A 15602-nucleotide genomic window follows, 5' to 3' on the forward strand; every position below is an offset into this window, starting at 1 on the left:
TCTGAGAAGCTTTCAGTATCTGGCGTATGAATTCTACCTCTGAGGATTTGCATTTCCCTTGAAGAAAAAGATGGTGGTGGGGGGGTACTCCCCATCTCTGAAAAATAATATTTAAAGGACACTAATGTAAAACACAGATTGTAGTTTTGCTCAGAAACAACGGATACTTAGGGGGTTATTTACTAAAATCCAAATTAATCTCATATTTTAATTAAAAAAAACACATGCTCGACTTAATCGGATTGCGGGAAAACTCTATAAAATAGATAAAAAAAACAAAGTCGTGCACATTTTCCAGGCTTTTTTTCCCCAGAATTGGTCTAAATTTTCAAGTTTTTGCCTGAAAAAGTCGGCTTTTTTGGCTAAATCCAGCGCAGTCCATGGAAACTTCAAATTAAAATAGATGCCCCTTCTATTAACTTATACCAAACCTCAATAAGTCTAGGGTGACAGATTTTTGGATTCTGGCTTTTTTCAGCAAAAAATTATTTTTCCCCCCCTCTAAAACGAGTTTTCTAATGAAAAACCGTGAATTTTATCAAAATGTTATTGTTCGGATTTTAATAAACAATCCCCTTCAGTACTTCAGTTACACTGGGTAAAGTCCCCTTCCCTTCATTCCCAAACCAAAACAGATTAAGCACCACATAGTGAATGTCAAAATGAAATGGCAGCATTTCAAGCAAGAAATATCCCTTTAAAGAAAAAGAATTGCTGCAAATCGCTGCTGGAGAAAATGGAACCGTCCCATAGACATTAATTTACCAACAATGTATGCTTTATTGAAAGTTGACAAGTGCAACAGTTAAATACATTGACGTGTTACAACTGTTTAGAGAACATGCACAACAAATGCATACTACCTTACAGCTCATATGTTCCATTGTGATAGCAGAATGCGGTAATTCACGGCTGGAGTGTCTAAACCAAAACTAAAACATCAGTGAACTGGGTTTTACTTCAAGAGATACTCACTGGCCAAGGCCATTTCTGAACAAAATAATACACAAAAAGAGGCATAAATCTTGCCATGTCCAAAACAGTTGATTGGGTTTGTTGCAGGCTAACACCTTTAGTTCCAGAGGAACCTGCCACTCAGGATCTTCTGCCACTAGAGGAGGAAGCAGCTTTAAAATAAAATAATAATAAAAAAAAAACTAGTCAAATTATTAAGTTCAATCAATGAAACCACTAAATTTCAATCTGTACAACCTAAGCAGTACTTACAAGTGGTCTATATTACAGAGTACTTACACTACATACAGAAATATACAGTAGGCAAATTAACTTCATTGAAATCATTCTAATTTTTCAACAGTGTGTTCTTTTCTAAAATGCTCGGTGCATACAATCTTGCCTTACATTAGAGAAGGAAAGGACAAACGAAAGGTTCAGCTCACTATGAGAGATGCAGAGTATACCTTGGAACCTGGACAACCCTAGAAAGGTTTCTGAACTACAGCTCTCAGCATCCCACTGCCACCAAAGAATGCAGAGAGTTGTATTACTACAAAACTTGGAGGTTCCCAGGTTGTCACTGGGAACGTGTGAGTTTGTGTAAGTTGGGGCTGTCCTTCCCCCAGGTACACAGAGAACAGAAGAGAGATTTTAGGCTACTTCCAGTAGTACTGCTTTACCACACATACACTTGGATGTTCTTGCAACATTTACAGCACAGCACTGGATTACATGTAAAAGTAATAGCAATTGAAATAAACCCTCTGCATCAAAGGATGGGGAGGGTGAAAAAAGGTTTAATACTGAAAAGAAAAGGGGCGTGCGCAGCAAAGACGTGGGAGGCACGGGCGGTACCTGTGCGGCAAATATACAGATCAGAGAGGCACATCCAGAGGTGAGTGTGTCTTGGGCAATTGTCTTGTCATTGCTGAAATTACTAGGACACTTCATTTCCATAGAAAATCAGATTTTGGTTGCCTCCTTTGAAAATACCATAGTCAAACTATTTCAGTAGTCTAAGTTGACTTTCAGACACATTTCATGATGCATTGGATCCTTCAAAATAACAGGTGCATTTTAACAGGTGTCATTTTTTTAATGACAGCCCTGTTCAGTTACTAAAAGTCACAGCAGATGTATGTCCCACTGAAAGTGTGAGTAACTGTGTTCAGGATCAAGCGCCAGCGGCTATGCAGAGGGGCCTGTGCTTTGTGGTATTGGCTGAGCAGGTGCTGGAGTGCTTCCTGGAGGCTGTGAACAAGATGAGGAGGAAGGAGGAGAACCTGCCTGGAGCTGAGCCTGGAACTGTGCCATCTGCTCTGGACTGGCGAGTGTCTTCAACAAGTTGTTTTCCTGCTCCAGCTGTGAGTTCTTTTCAATAAGCTCCTTGATCTGTTCCTTAAGGACTTCCACTTCCTCCCTGACTGCATACATAAGGTGGCTCTTCACTAGATCCTAGGGCACAACAAAAAACACTCAGATTTCTAAATATAAACACTGAATAAATCAATATATCCCAAGTACAAATGAAAGAAAATGTAGATTAAAATATCTGATGACGAAAGGTGAATAATGAAAGACAGAAAAGGATATTCTCCTCAATCTCATGGGTTAGCCTGGGGGTAGCTTGGCTCTCTCTAAAATTAAAGGAATTTTGTCATGATTTTTATGATGTCGTTTTTTTATTTCTAAATTACAGTTTAAACTGCTAATAGTTATAGTTTAGTTGTAATATTGGTGAGTAGGCAGCCATCTCAGGTCATTTTGCCTGGTCATGTGCTTTCAGAAAGAGTCAGCACTGTAGGATGGAACTGCTTTCTGATAGACTGTTGTTTCTCCTACTCAATGTAACTATATATGTCCCAGTGACCATTGTTCTGTTACACTGCTGGGTGGGAGGGGGGGCATCAATCTAACTTGCAGTACAACAGTAAAGAGTGACTAAAGTTTATCAGAGCACAAGTCAAATGACTGGGGGCAGCTGGGAAACTCACAATATGTCTAGCCCCATGTCAGATTTCAAAATTAAATATAAAAAATGTGTTTGCTATTTTGAGAAATGGATTTCAGTGCAGAATGCTGCTGGATTAGCACTATTAACTGATGCATTTTGAAAAAAAAATTCCCCATGACAGTATCCCTTTAAGCTCAGCTTCCATAGTCACCATGGTTAAATGAGCTAATACCTACCTATGCTGGTGTGGTTTCAAATTGGTAAAAAGTAAACCCGGGGTGGTTCCTGCGTTGGTCTAATGTTAGTTAAGCAGGACCCAAATGCTGTGAGATCACACTAAGTAGACTATTACCCCCATTACTTGCTGAATGTGGTTAAAGGAGTAGATAAGGAGGGGTGTATGGCCTTGCAAAGAATAAGAACGTGTTATGTAAGGTTGAATATGAAAGCAGTCATTAAAACCTACTTGCAAGACAGTGAAAATTTAACCATTTGGTGAGCCTGTAATTCCTTACATTTGGTAGGTCAAAGGGTTGGATGTGGATAATGCAGGGATTTATATGGCCCCAACAGTTTGGGTGGTCCACAAAAAAAGCCAATCCACAAACGCGTCAGTGTAGAAATAATAAGCCAGTTGCATAGAAAACAGAGGAAATATAAGGAAAGAGGTATTCAAAGTTTAAGGATCATTTCATTTGGTCGCTAGAACACAGAGGAACTATAATAGTGAAATGCTTATCGAGCATTCTTTAGCCCCTTTTCCACTCTACACAAAAAAAGTGGCTTAATAATAGCAGCAGCACCAGTACTGCCCTGGTGGATGTGCAAAATATAGGTCTGTGCAACAGCAAATTCTAATGAAGTTCTGGAGGGGCCTTAAAAGATTCTGCTTAAGGGTCTTCTTTAGTAAAACAATGTATGTCAATGGGCAAATCTCTCCCTGAACCAACAAGACAGCACTGTTTGTAACAGCATGAACTGTGAATAAAGTGATTTTGTAGTTTGTATGGAACATAGTTATTTCTATTCTTACAGTATTATTCCAACACTTATCTCTGAGCTCGGTTCTACTCTGATGCATTGGGCAAACAATTCATATAATGTTCCCTGCATGAGTATGAAGAGAAACTAAGGCTGGTAGGGAGTTCTTACCTGAACCCCCTCTCTGCAACCTCAAATCTCCCTGCCAAACACTTGTGTGGGGCCATTTTATCATATGATTAAATATTATATGGTGAATATATGTGGAATAGCTGCTTAATGATACTATTTACTACTTTCATTTGGAGAAATCAGGGCTTCTAAACAGAGCAGTTTAGGAAATGTTCAGTGTTTCAAAAGGTGCACAGGACCAGGGTAAAGCACAGAATGCATGAGATGTTGCATTGGTACAAGCCCTATAGGAAAGTGTGGGCTCTGTTAACTTTCACATCCTCGTATGGTGAAATACAATAAAAAAGCCAACTTGTGTAACCTTAAAGGTTATTTGTAAATGCGATTGCTATTGATAGCAGTATCACACTGGCTGATTATATTTTCTGCTCTTGGTTCTGACTCCAGAAAGCAGCAGATTTCTGCTAAATTGTGTCAGACCCACACAAAAGAAAGGGATAAACACTTTCAACTGTAACCACATTTACAGAAAATAAACTTATTCAATGGTGTACTCAATGTATATTGTTTAAAATGGCATTTTCTCTCACTATGGAAATAGTTTTGGGTGGATTTTATTTTTAAAATAACTTCTAAGCCCATAAGCGTATCCCTAGTGTTGCCACCTTTTCTGGAAAAAAAAAATACCGGCCTTCCTATTTATTTATCTTTTTTTCCCCTATTTATTACATTGGACTGAACCATAATTTTTACCAGCTAGGCCTGTAAAATACTGGCCAGGTGGCAACTCTATGCACAGATTATGTGAAGGTTCTCTCAAGAGGGGCTGCCATAGAGGATACAGTGATGATGAAAGTAGAATACACAGCAATAACAATCAGGATGAATATGCAAAATGTTGCCAGTATTTTATTGACTTGGCAGGTAAAAATGAAGGTTGATCCCAATGTTATTTATAGGGAAAAACGATAAATAAATAGGAAGGCTGGTATTTTTTTCCAGAAAAGGTGGCAACCCTAGTTGTATGTGAGACAGTTCCTCTGTTCCAACTTAGAAGTCATAGAACGTAATGGGTGTGTGTGTGGCATAGCAGATATGTGACATATTATATATATATATATATATATATATATATATATGACACAGGGAAGTAGTGAATAGAGATGGTAAGAGTGGGCTCCCTACTCTCAGGTGTAGTTGAGTAGATCAAGAAGGGAAATAGAAAGGTATGTGCAATAGAATAATCTGTTACTTGATGCTGATAATCAGGAGCAAACAATGGCGTTGCCATAAATAGGGGCTGCAGGATTGTGCTGGAAGGAGCCCAGGGCTCTATACAGTGTGTAGGATAGTGTGGTTATGTTGCACAGGGGATTAGTGTGTCACGTGGTAGTGCAGAGGTTCATTTTCATGCCGGCAGCAGCATACAATGTATAAGTGCGGAGGAAGTGAATGAGAACAAAAGCAGCCATGGCACGGCACCCAAGCACCAAACCCGGCCTGCACCGGCTGTAGCCAGTCTGAGCAAAGCAGCTTGCCGCATACTGTTTTCCTCCTTAGTGACATCACTACAGAAAGCGGCTACGCACCGCCCACCCTGGCTGCTTGCGACCAATCAGCGAGCGAGATATTTATAGTTGGGAGTTCTAGGCTCTCCTCCTGCCTAGTAACAGCGCGCTGGGAATCGCGTGAGAGCAAGTGCCTGATACAGAATCGCGGGCATCGCTCCAATAGCGGCGGCTGCAGGAGAGTGCGGGACAGATGGATCTCTAATCCTGTAGGCAGTAGTGTAACAATGTGACACACTGATATAACGCCTGGCTTGCTGCAGTGGTTGCCAGGACCCTTGTATTCCCCAGCAGCAGAAGGGGTGCAGGTGACTAGACACACACAAATGTAAAGTGCGGTTTTCCCTCCACACGCAATGTACTGCATTGTGCTCCCCCCAGCCCGTGCCCCAGTGGTACCTACCATGGCTTGTTCGATCTTGTTATCGATAGCTACCACACTGGCACCCGAGGCGCTGCAACACAAACACAGAGAGAGAGGCGTTAGCACGGACACTGGGGATGCTGCAAGGGAAACAATGTTAGTCGTTTAGCTTTCCTGTCCCTATCACACACATAGATATAACAAATAAATATATACATATCAGCCTCCTCCATTGGAGCGTGCAGGGGCCACAAAGCCGCACATTTACCTACTGTCCACTGTAACCGCGGGGCTGTCTGTGCCGAGCAGAGCCGACAAGAAGGAGATGGAGAAGTGTCTCAGCTGACAGACCCCAAGATCCATAGCTGCCCTGTTCTACATTGGGGAATGGCGTGCTCCCCGGCTGGCAGGACGGAGATGGGGCCCCGCCGGGCTCGCGGATACTGCCTGATGCTCTCGCTGCCGCTACTGGAACAAATGTCCCAGCTCAGCGCTTCCCTGGATCAGCTCAAGGCTGCGAGCTCATTGCATAATGTATGCGAGCATCGGCAAGCCCATTGGCTGAGCGCTCGCTGGGAAACGCCCAGTCGACTGATGCAACTCTTCCCAGACCGGCAGCATGCGCACATAGGCACATCTCATACCATCAAATGAGTGGGAATGGCGGCAGTACTTGTGCTAAAGGAGAGACGGGGGGCACTTTCTCCGTACAATGAGGCAGTAATGAAGGGTCCCTATGAAACAGACACCTGCACGCCACTACAATCCACCCGGCCTGCTATTCTCCTCTATCCTTATGTGCATTAGTTACAGCCAGAGCCGTGACAATCAGCCTGCAGTGCTATATCGCCCCCTAGTGGCAAGGATTCACTACTCATTAGCAACTGTATCCATGGGACCAGGGGAAACACCGCTCTCACCATTACTATCACCATACGTTCCCATCAAGCACACGGCCACTAACTAACACACCGCACAAATACAAAGCTCCGAGCCTCCCGCCTGCAAAGCCAAACAAATAATGTGCTCTGCTTCCACTGTCTACAAACAATATGGGCTGTTTTACATGATATATGTAACAAACTTTGATATAAATAAAACATAAATATATATATTGTCTAAAAACCATGAATTTTGGAAAAGCTAATTTTAGTGCCTTGAGGGCTGCCCTACAGAGCATTGATTGGGGCATTAGGTTTTCAGCTAAAAACACAGAACAGAAACTGTTGTCCTTTAAAATGATATTAAATCATTACTGTTCTCAATTTATTCCCTTAAGGACTAAACGTAGAAGCTCTAAGAATCATCCTGTGTGGCTTAATACAGAAGTAAAGAAGAGAAAGGCATTTAAAAACTACAAATCTGTAGGGACAGAAGCTACATTTAATGAATATAAACACTGTAATAAATGTTGTAAATCAGCAATCCAGAAGGCTAAGAAAAGAAATGAAGAGTTAATTGCGGTGGAGGTGAAAACCAACCCTAAAAAGTTTTTTAAATATATTAATAGTAAAAAGATGCAGGTTGAGAGTGTTGCTCCATTAAATAATGGTACCAGTATGGTAGAGGAGTCTGGGTTCACAGGCTTACTTAATAACTGCACGAATGGTTAAGCTCAATCTAGTCAGTGGCTGACTCAGGATATGATTCAAAAAGCTTTAATACAAATTAATGTAAACAAGGCTCCAGGGCCTGATGGCATACACCCCCGGGTTCTGATTTTCTCAGATTCACTGTCATCTGGTATGGTGCCTATGGATTGGAGAAAAGCTGATGTTATTCCAATATTTAAAAAGGGATTACGATCTCAGCCTGGCAATTATAGGCCAGTAAATTTGATATCTGTGGTGGGCAAATTATTTGAAGGCTTGTTAAGGGATCACATTCAAAATTTTGTCCTAATGAATGGCATTATGAGCAACAATCAGCATGGCTTTATGAAGGATAGGTCATGTCAGACGAATTTGATTGCATTTTATAATGTGGTAAGTAAGATTCTGGACAGTGGGGGGGCAGTAGATGTGATCTATTTTTTAGATTTTGTCAAAGCGTTTGATACTGTGCCCCACAAACGACTGCTTTCTAAACTAAGGTCTGTTGGGCTTAATGAAGTCGTTTGCACGTGGATAGGAAACTGGCTACAGGATCGGGTACAGAGGGTGGTTGTTAATGGTACATTCTCTGCTTGGAGTAAGGTTCTTAGTGGGGTCCCTCAGGGCTCAGTATTGGGTCCACTTTTATTTAACTTGTTCATTAATGACTTAGGGGAGGGTGTTGTAAGTAATGTATCAGTGTTTGCAGATGACACAAAATTATTCAGCCCAATTAATTCCATCCAGGATGTGGCATCCTTGCAACATGATCTTGACAAACTGGCAATCTGGGCAGCTAAGTGGCAAATGAGATTCAATGTTGATAAATGTAAAGTCATGCACCTGGGATGGAAAAATATCCACTTATACCCTTAATGGGACTGCACTAGGCAAATCCATTATGGAAAAGGACCTTGGAGTCCTTGTAGATGATAAACTTGGCTGTAGCAAGCAATGCCAGTCAGCAGCATCAAGGGCAAATAAGGTCTTGAGCTGTATTAAAAGGGGCATAGAGTCAAGGGAGGAGGGGGTCATTCTTCCACTGTATAGAGCACTTGTAAGGCCCCATCTAGACTATGCCGTACAGTTTTGGTCTCCATCACTCAAACAGGACATTATTGTATTAGAGAGGGTACAGAGAAGGGCAACTAAGCTGGTAAAAGGTATGGAAAATCTTAGCTATGAGGAAAGACTGGCCAAATTGGGTATGTTCACGCTGGAGAAGAGGCGCTTAAGGGGTGATATGATGACTATGTATAAATATATAAGGGGATCATATAATAATCTCTCTAATGCTTTATTTACCAGTAGGTCTTTCCAGCTGACACAAGGTCACCCATTCCGATTAGAAGAAAAGAGGTTCCGCCTAAATATTCGGAAGGGGTTTTTTACAGTGAGAGCTGTGAAGATGTGGAATTCTCTCCCTGAATCAGTTGTACAGGCTGATACATTAGATAGCTTTAAGAAGGGGTTGGATGGCTTTTTAGCAATTAATGGAATACAGGGTTATGGGAAATAGCTCATAGTACAAGTTGATCCAGGGACTAGTCCGATTGCCATTTTGGAGTCAGGAAGGAATTTTTCCCCTTCTGAGGCAAATTGGAGAGGCTTCAGATGGGTTTTTTGCCTTCCTCTGGGGATCAACTGGCAGATAGGTAGTTAATTAAAAAAAAAAAAAAAAAGGTTGAACTCGATGGACATGTGTCTTGTCTTGTTGTAGTTAGTGCTATCTGTGCTATCTGTCTCACATTCTGTCCCTCACACAAAGCAAACACATACATGCTAGGTTACATCAGCCAATCAATGGACATTGTCCTGCACTTCTTCCTGTTACAGTAAAGAGTTATATTATTTCCTGTCAGGTGATCAGGGAGGGACCTACAAAATGGTGGCTGAAAGCAAAAGATGTCCTTATATGTATTTGCCTATTTTATGAAATTCTTGGATTAGGTCACAAAGAAAAAACTATGCCCCCCCCCCCAACAATGTAGGTCTCGATACAAAGATATTGCAAAAAACAGCTCATATGAAAAACCCTGCTTCATATAAATAACCAATTTTCATAACAATATACTTTTCTAGCAGTATGTGCCATTGGGTAATCCTACTTAGAAAACTGCCATTTTAAAGAACTAAAGGTGGCCATCCATGTAGAGATCAGCTCATTTGGCAATTTCGATAAACGAGCAGCTCTCTCCCTGATGTGTCCACATTGAGGTGGGCTATATCGGGTTGATCCTATCATGAGCCCTAAGGCCCAACAATCTGTTCATAATACAGCCAATACAGGAGGTCGGATCATGGGATCACATCAACGAACAGATGCAGCCACAATCCAATGGGACTTTTAACCCTGCCCGATTGACAATTATCTCTTGGTTAAGTACTCATTCTGAGGGTATAGTTTTCCTTTAACAGGATGACAATTATCTTTTAGGATCTCATTCAGGACATAGATATATGCATAGTATCTAAAAGCAGTCTTTAAAACTAAATTTAGTCTTAACTAAATTATTGTAGAACAGGGGTGCCCAAAAAGTAGACTATGTTCTAGAAAGAGATCTTGAGCTAGGGACCAGTAGATTATTGACATGTGGGCCAGCCAAAAACCACAGTTTTACCCACAGGTCAGGTGGTTTGGGCCAGCTACAGCAAAAAATCTTCGGGTAGCTCACACAGCCGGCTTCCATTCCCTGAATTTATAGACTCACACCTGCCCCCGCCCGGGTCTATAAATAGAGGGGACCAAGCGGGCTGGTTTCAAAGGTGTTTGAGGTCGAGAGAAAGTGGACCCGCACATCACTACAGTAGATAACTGTTCAGCAGTAACCACAAAGCTAGTACTGGGGAGAACAGTAAATTGATCAGAAAAAGTAGCTTGTTGTAAACCAATGGATTAAAGTGGGAAGGCTGTAAATGCAGTAAGGGTACATGTTTCAAGGCAGTGCAACAACTAAGGTGGTAGACCCAGACACTACAACTTCACTCAAAACAGACCCTACAACAGTAAAGTTTGGTTACCTACATTATAAAACTCTCAGATTTCCAATGGTTCCCAACTACCTTACCATCCATCCACACACAGATGTAGTATCCATACCTTCACTAGAATGAAGTTATTCAGTTGCTTCACCAGGAGCTTGTGACATGCATTTATTTTGGGTGAGCAGCCACTCACTAACATATCATCAGCAGCACCACCAACAATGAAGAGTATAGATTGTTATAGTAGTGATAATAAATAAAAAAAAAAAAAAAAAAAAAAAAAGTATTGTAGAAGTGATACCTATATTGGCTTACAAAAAAAATACATTGCAAGCTTTCAGAGCACCAAGGCCCCTTCGTCAGGCAAAATCAAATGAAAGAATTTCATGTCACACTATGTGACCTGACTGAATCCAGACTCCTGGACTATTCACAACCCACCCCAATTCATTGTATTATCTCTACATTTGATCTCTATATGGTTCAAACAAAGGACCTGAACTCCCTCTGTGTTTCATGCATGTATTTATTTTTCACATTATACTGTATCTGCATACAGTATACACACACACGTACGTTACTACTTATTTAGACAAGTAAATTGCCTACTTACATCTTTAGGATTATTATGGTGTGTTACCTGGTTACCTCCCAGGGGTACCAATAGAAAGAGCCAAAAGCCACCCTGAAATAGCAGTTATGGTGCAAAACCTGACACAAATCGCCTCCCCAATAACATGAGAGGATGGTGACTGAATGCATTCAACACACAATTTAACAGTCAATATAAAAAGTAGCAATTAGGCTGCATGTTCCATTGCTCATAGACATTCAAGTGTCAATCCCTACTGTGTCACATAAAGTGCTATTGCCTTGGCTAGTGCTGTTAGATTCACTGGTAAAGAGTATAGCCACTCCCACTCATAAGTATACATTTGCATGAAATGTTTTGACTTTGCTCAGTTAAAAGGTAGAAGATAATTCCATGTCAAAAACAATTTTAAATGGATAAAAATAGCATAAAGGATGCAAAAAGTGTGTTCATTCCTGCAAGAGACCAGTTTGCTCAGGGATTCAGCATGTAAATGAATGAATGGACCTGTAGTTCAGCAGAAGCTCTATACAGCACAATTTGGAGAAATTTACAGATAATCTGCTAAAGCCATATTTTACTAGGCTATGCTTCTTAAATAGGCTTTTCTCCTTTAAATCAGCATTTGTTAGTTATGATATAGAGAGTGATATTATGAGACAAGTTGCTATTGGTTTTCATTTATAATTTGTGGTTTTTGTGTTATTTAGCTTTTTATTTATCAGCATCTCCAGCAATCTGGTTGCTAGGTTCCAAATTACCCTAGCATCCATGCATTGCTTGGGGGGTCTGAAAAATAAAGTTGAGTAATAAAAATTAACACTAATACAGGTATGGGACCTGTTATCCAGAATGTGCAGGACCTGGGGTTTTTCGGATAACTATAAATTAGATCTTCATAACTTAAGTCTGCTAGAAAATCATGTAAACATTAAATAAACTCAGGCTGAATTTGCTTCAGATTAAGGATTAATTACACCTTAGTTTGAATCAAGTAAAAGGTACTGTGTTATTAGTACAGAGAAGGAAATTATTTTAAAAAATATAGATTTTTTGATTAAATGGAGACTATGGAATATGGGCATTCTGTAATTTGGAGCTTTCTGGATAACGGGTTTCCGGATAATGGATCCCGTACCTGTAATATATTTGTACCCTTACAGAAGAATTTGTTTTCAGATGGCCCCCCAAGAGTCAGTGACCCCCAAAGCGTCAGAAGAAGGTTGCAAATAATTGAAAAAACTATTAAAATGAAAAAATGACCCACTCGGGTTCTTATTTTTGGTGGTCGGAACATAACCTCCGTTCAATTCACTCGTTGACTAAATCTGGGGAACTACTAACGTGGCAACAACTACGTGATAAATATGATATCCCACAGAGCGAATTTTTGCACTATCACCAAATTAGGCACTATATACATGCCTTATGGAAGGAGAAAAAGTTCCCGGCCCCTACCTTATATGAAAGGATGTGCTTGCAGGACTTTCCTCAGAAACGTTCCATCTCTATTATATATGATCTTCTAAATCATCCTACCCCCTTGAAACACCTGGGGTTTATAGCTGCTTGGGAAAAAGACTTACGAATCTGTATGGAGGAGGATCAATGGCTGGATATAATTAGGGATGCCACTCACTGTTCTATTAACATTGCTATCCAGGAAACCTCTCAAAAGATTCTGCACCAATGGTACCTCGTACCTACTAAACTAGCGAAATGGTACCCAACTAGCTCCCCATTGTGTTTCAGGAACTGTGGTCACCAAGGTACCTTTATGCATATCTGGTGGGAATGCCCCAAAGCTGCCAGATTTTGGATCCGCATATACACTTTAATAACTACCGTTACTGGTCTGTCGCTCAGGAAAAACCCAGCGGAGGCACTGATCCATAAGAGGATCCCAGGAGGAAAAACATATACGGAAATTAATCACCCACATTTTTTCAGCCTCAAAACAGGTTATAGCATCCTCATGGAAATCTTTGATTCTGGACTTCCACTTGGTTAAAACCAAATTGGATAACATGCTCCTCCTGGAAAAAATGACCAGCATACGTACGGCCTCCCAGAAACAATTCTACAAAGTTTGGACACCGTGGATGGCGTACCGGAACGTTTTGCCCACTTAACGGCCCCCCTTTTTTCCTTTGACCCACACTGGAAGGGATGACATAACCTCTTGTACAATGTACCCTTATCCACAGAGTGCCCACCCCTTGCCCGCCTTGATGTTTCATTTGCTGTGTCCTCTACCCCCTTACTGATATGTCAACCACTATGACAGTACTCAAAAAGGTTTGAAACAAAACTGTTTATTGTTGTTTATTGTACGGTTCGGATGACAATGTGGAAGTACTATGTGTCTAAAGAGTTCTGTAGGCTGGGATACTCCCAGTGACTACAAATCTAGAACCATGTTTGTGTACAATTCCTTTCTTTGTCTTTTTATCTGCAAATAAATATAAAAATGATTGAAAAAAAAAAAAAAAAAATGAAAAAATGAAGGCCAGTTGAAAAGATGCTTAGAATTTGCCTTTTTATAACATAATAAAAGTTAACCTGAAGGTGAACCACCCCTTTAAGGGTCAACAGAGACACTTGCTACACTGACATACTGTATGTAAGTTGTTCTTTTCTTGCCACTCTGATGGCCATGTAGATGAGAGCATGAATCATTTGATGAGAATCACAATTGTAGATATATATAGGGCATGCACACTCAAAAAGTAATCATTACCATATTCACACAGTGGTATTCTCAGGGGCGATCCACAAATGAGGCTGGTTGCCGGGGGCGGCAAAAATACCACTTCTGGTAACTAAGAGCCGCATTTCCATTTTTCAACGCGGAAATTCAGCTCTTCTAGTGCAGAAAGCGCAATTGCGATCTCTGCACTAGCCGCTGGACCGCCCACGACACACTCCGGCGCAACCTGGTCCGCCCCTGACCTGCTCCATGCTGAAAGGTGAGTGCCGTGGGGGGGGCGGCAAAATGGACAGGATCGCCCGTGGGTATTCTTAAAAAGCTCTCTTTATGCAATATAAATGCATCCACAAAATTACTTCTTACAATCAATTTGAATCAAGAGTATTCACATATTAAAGAGAGAAAAAAATTATTTTTTGAGCATTTACATACCACCGATTCGTAATGCGTATACCAAGTCAAATAAGTGAGCAGACACCCTTGCCAGAAATGAGAATTAACCAGACGTTTCGGTGAATACTCTTGATTCAAATTGATTGTAAGAAGTAATTTTGTGGATGCATTGATATTACATAAAGAAAGCTCTTTAAGAATACCACTGTGTGAATATGGTAATGATTACTTTTTGATTGTGCACACCCTATATATATCTACAATAGTATATCTGTGTCCACTTTTTGGGAGCGGTCTGGGGCTATGTTGCACCTCTATCAAAAAACAAAAATTTTCTAATTGGAGTGCCCTCCACTTATTGTTGTTTATTAATGAGAATCACAATTGCCAAATACAATGAGAAGTAATCACAGAAATAAACAAGTTACATCTGTCTGGATGCTATTTAAAAACTCCCACAGGTACAGAAGTCATCTCTCTGTAGAGTACTGCGCCAAAGGGACTGACGCCATCTTTCCATGAACGGAACATGCTTACAGGACAAAAATACGTAAATATTACCAGTGTTAAAAGACATAACAGTGTACATTACTACTTAGGGCATGTAATATAGTAATTTAGGGGGGGTTTCCGAGTAATTGATCACAAATATTCAGGATGACCAAAGTATTTTCCAATGAAAACAGAACTGTGCATTTCCCATTATTTCAAATGGGACACCCTGGCTAAGTCTAGTTACACTTAACCAGTGCACCAAACCTTCTGTGGCCCATATCATTTTGGTAAGCACAATGAGTTAGGCCAATAAGTGCTCACACATATTGACTGAATCAACTACTCACCACTTCTCTCATTGCCCCCTTCTTATTTTTGCCTTTAAAGAAAAACTATACCACCCAAAATAAATACTAATGCAACAGAAAGTTTATATAAAATTTAGTGGCATATTAAAGAATCTCACCAAACTGGTATACATATTAAAGTAAACATTGCCCTTTAACGTCTGTTGCCTTGAACCACCATTTCGGGATGATCTCTATGCTGCCTCAGAGATCACCTGACCATAAATACTACAACTGTAAAAGGAAGTAAAAGTCAGAACTCTGTCTGTTAATTGGCTCATGTGACCTAACATGAATAGTTTGTTTGGTATGTTTGTATGCACCATGAATCGTACGATCCCAGGGCGCTGCCCTTATTTTTTAAAATGGCAATTTTCTATTTATGATTACCCATTGGCACATACTACTATAGTATAGTATATACTATCGTATATACTAAAGTATATTATTATGAAAATGGTTTATTTACATAAAGCAGGATTTTACATATGAGCTATTTTATTCAATATATTTCTATAGAGACCTACATGGT

General features: G+C 40.4%; 1 protein-coding gene across 4 annotated transcripts in view; it reads right to left on the reverse strand.

Moving 5' to 3' along the window:
• Positions 1 to 756: 756 nt before the first annotated feature.
• Positions 757 to 15602, reverse strand: part of tsc22d1.L (TSC22 domain family member 1 L homeolog) — a 56410-nt gene continuing 41564 nt past the window's right edge. For 2 of the 4 annotated variants that reach the window (XM_018245210.2, XM_041581045.1), the window contains exons 2-3: positions 5996 to 6047; positions 761 to 2412 (exon numbers count right to left, since the gene is read on the reverse strand). In XM_018245210.2, the coding sequence (XP_018100699.1) occupies positions 2146 to 2412; positions 5996 to 6047 (319 nt within the window). In that variant the 3' untranslated portion in view covers positions 761 to 2145. 4 annotated transcript variants of the gene reach the window in all.

This window comes from Xenopus laevis, chromosome 2L (genome assembly GCF_017654675.1).
Source record: "Xenopus laevis strain J_2021 chromosome 2L, Xenopus_laevis_v10.1, whole genome shotgun sequence".
Taxonomy (NCBI): domain Eukaryota; kingdom Metazoa; phylum Chordata; class Amphibia; order Anura; family Pipidae; genus Xenopus; species Xenopus laevis.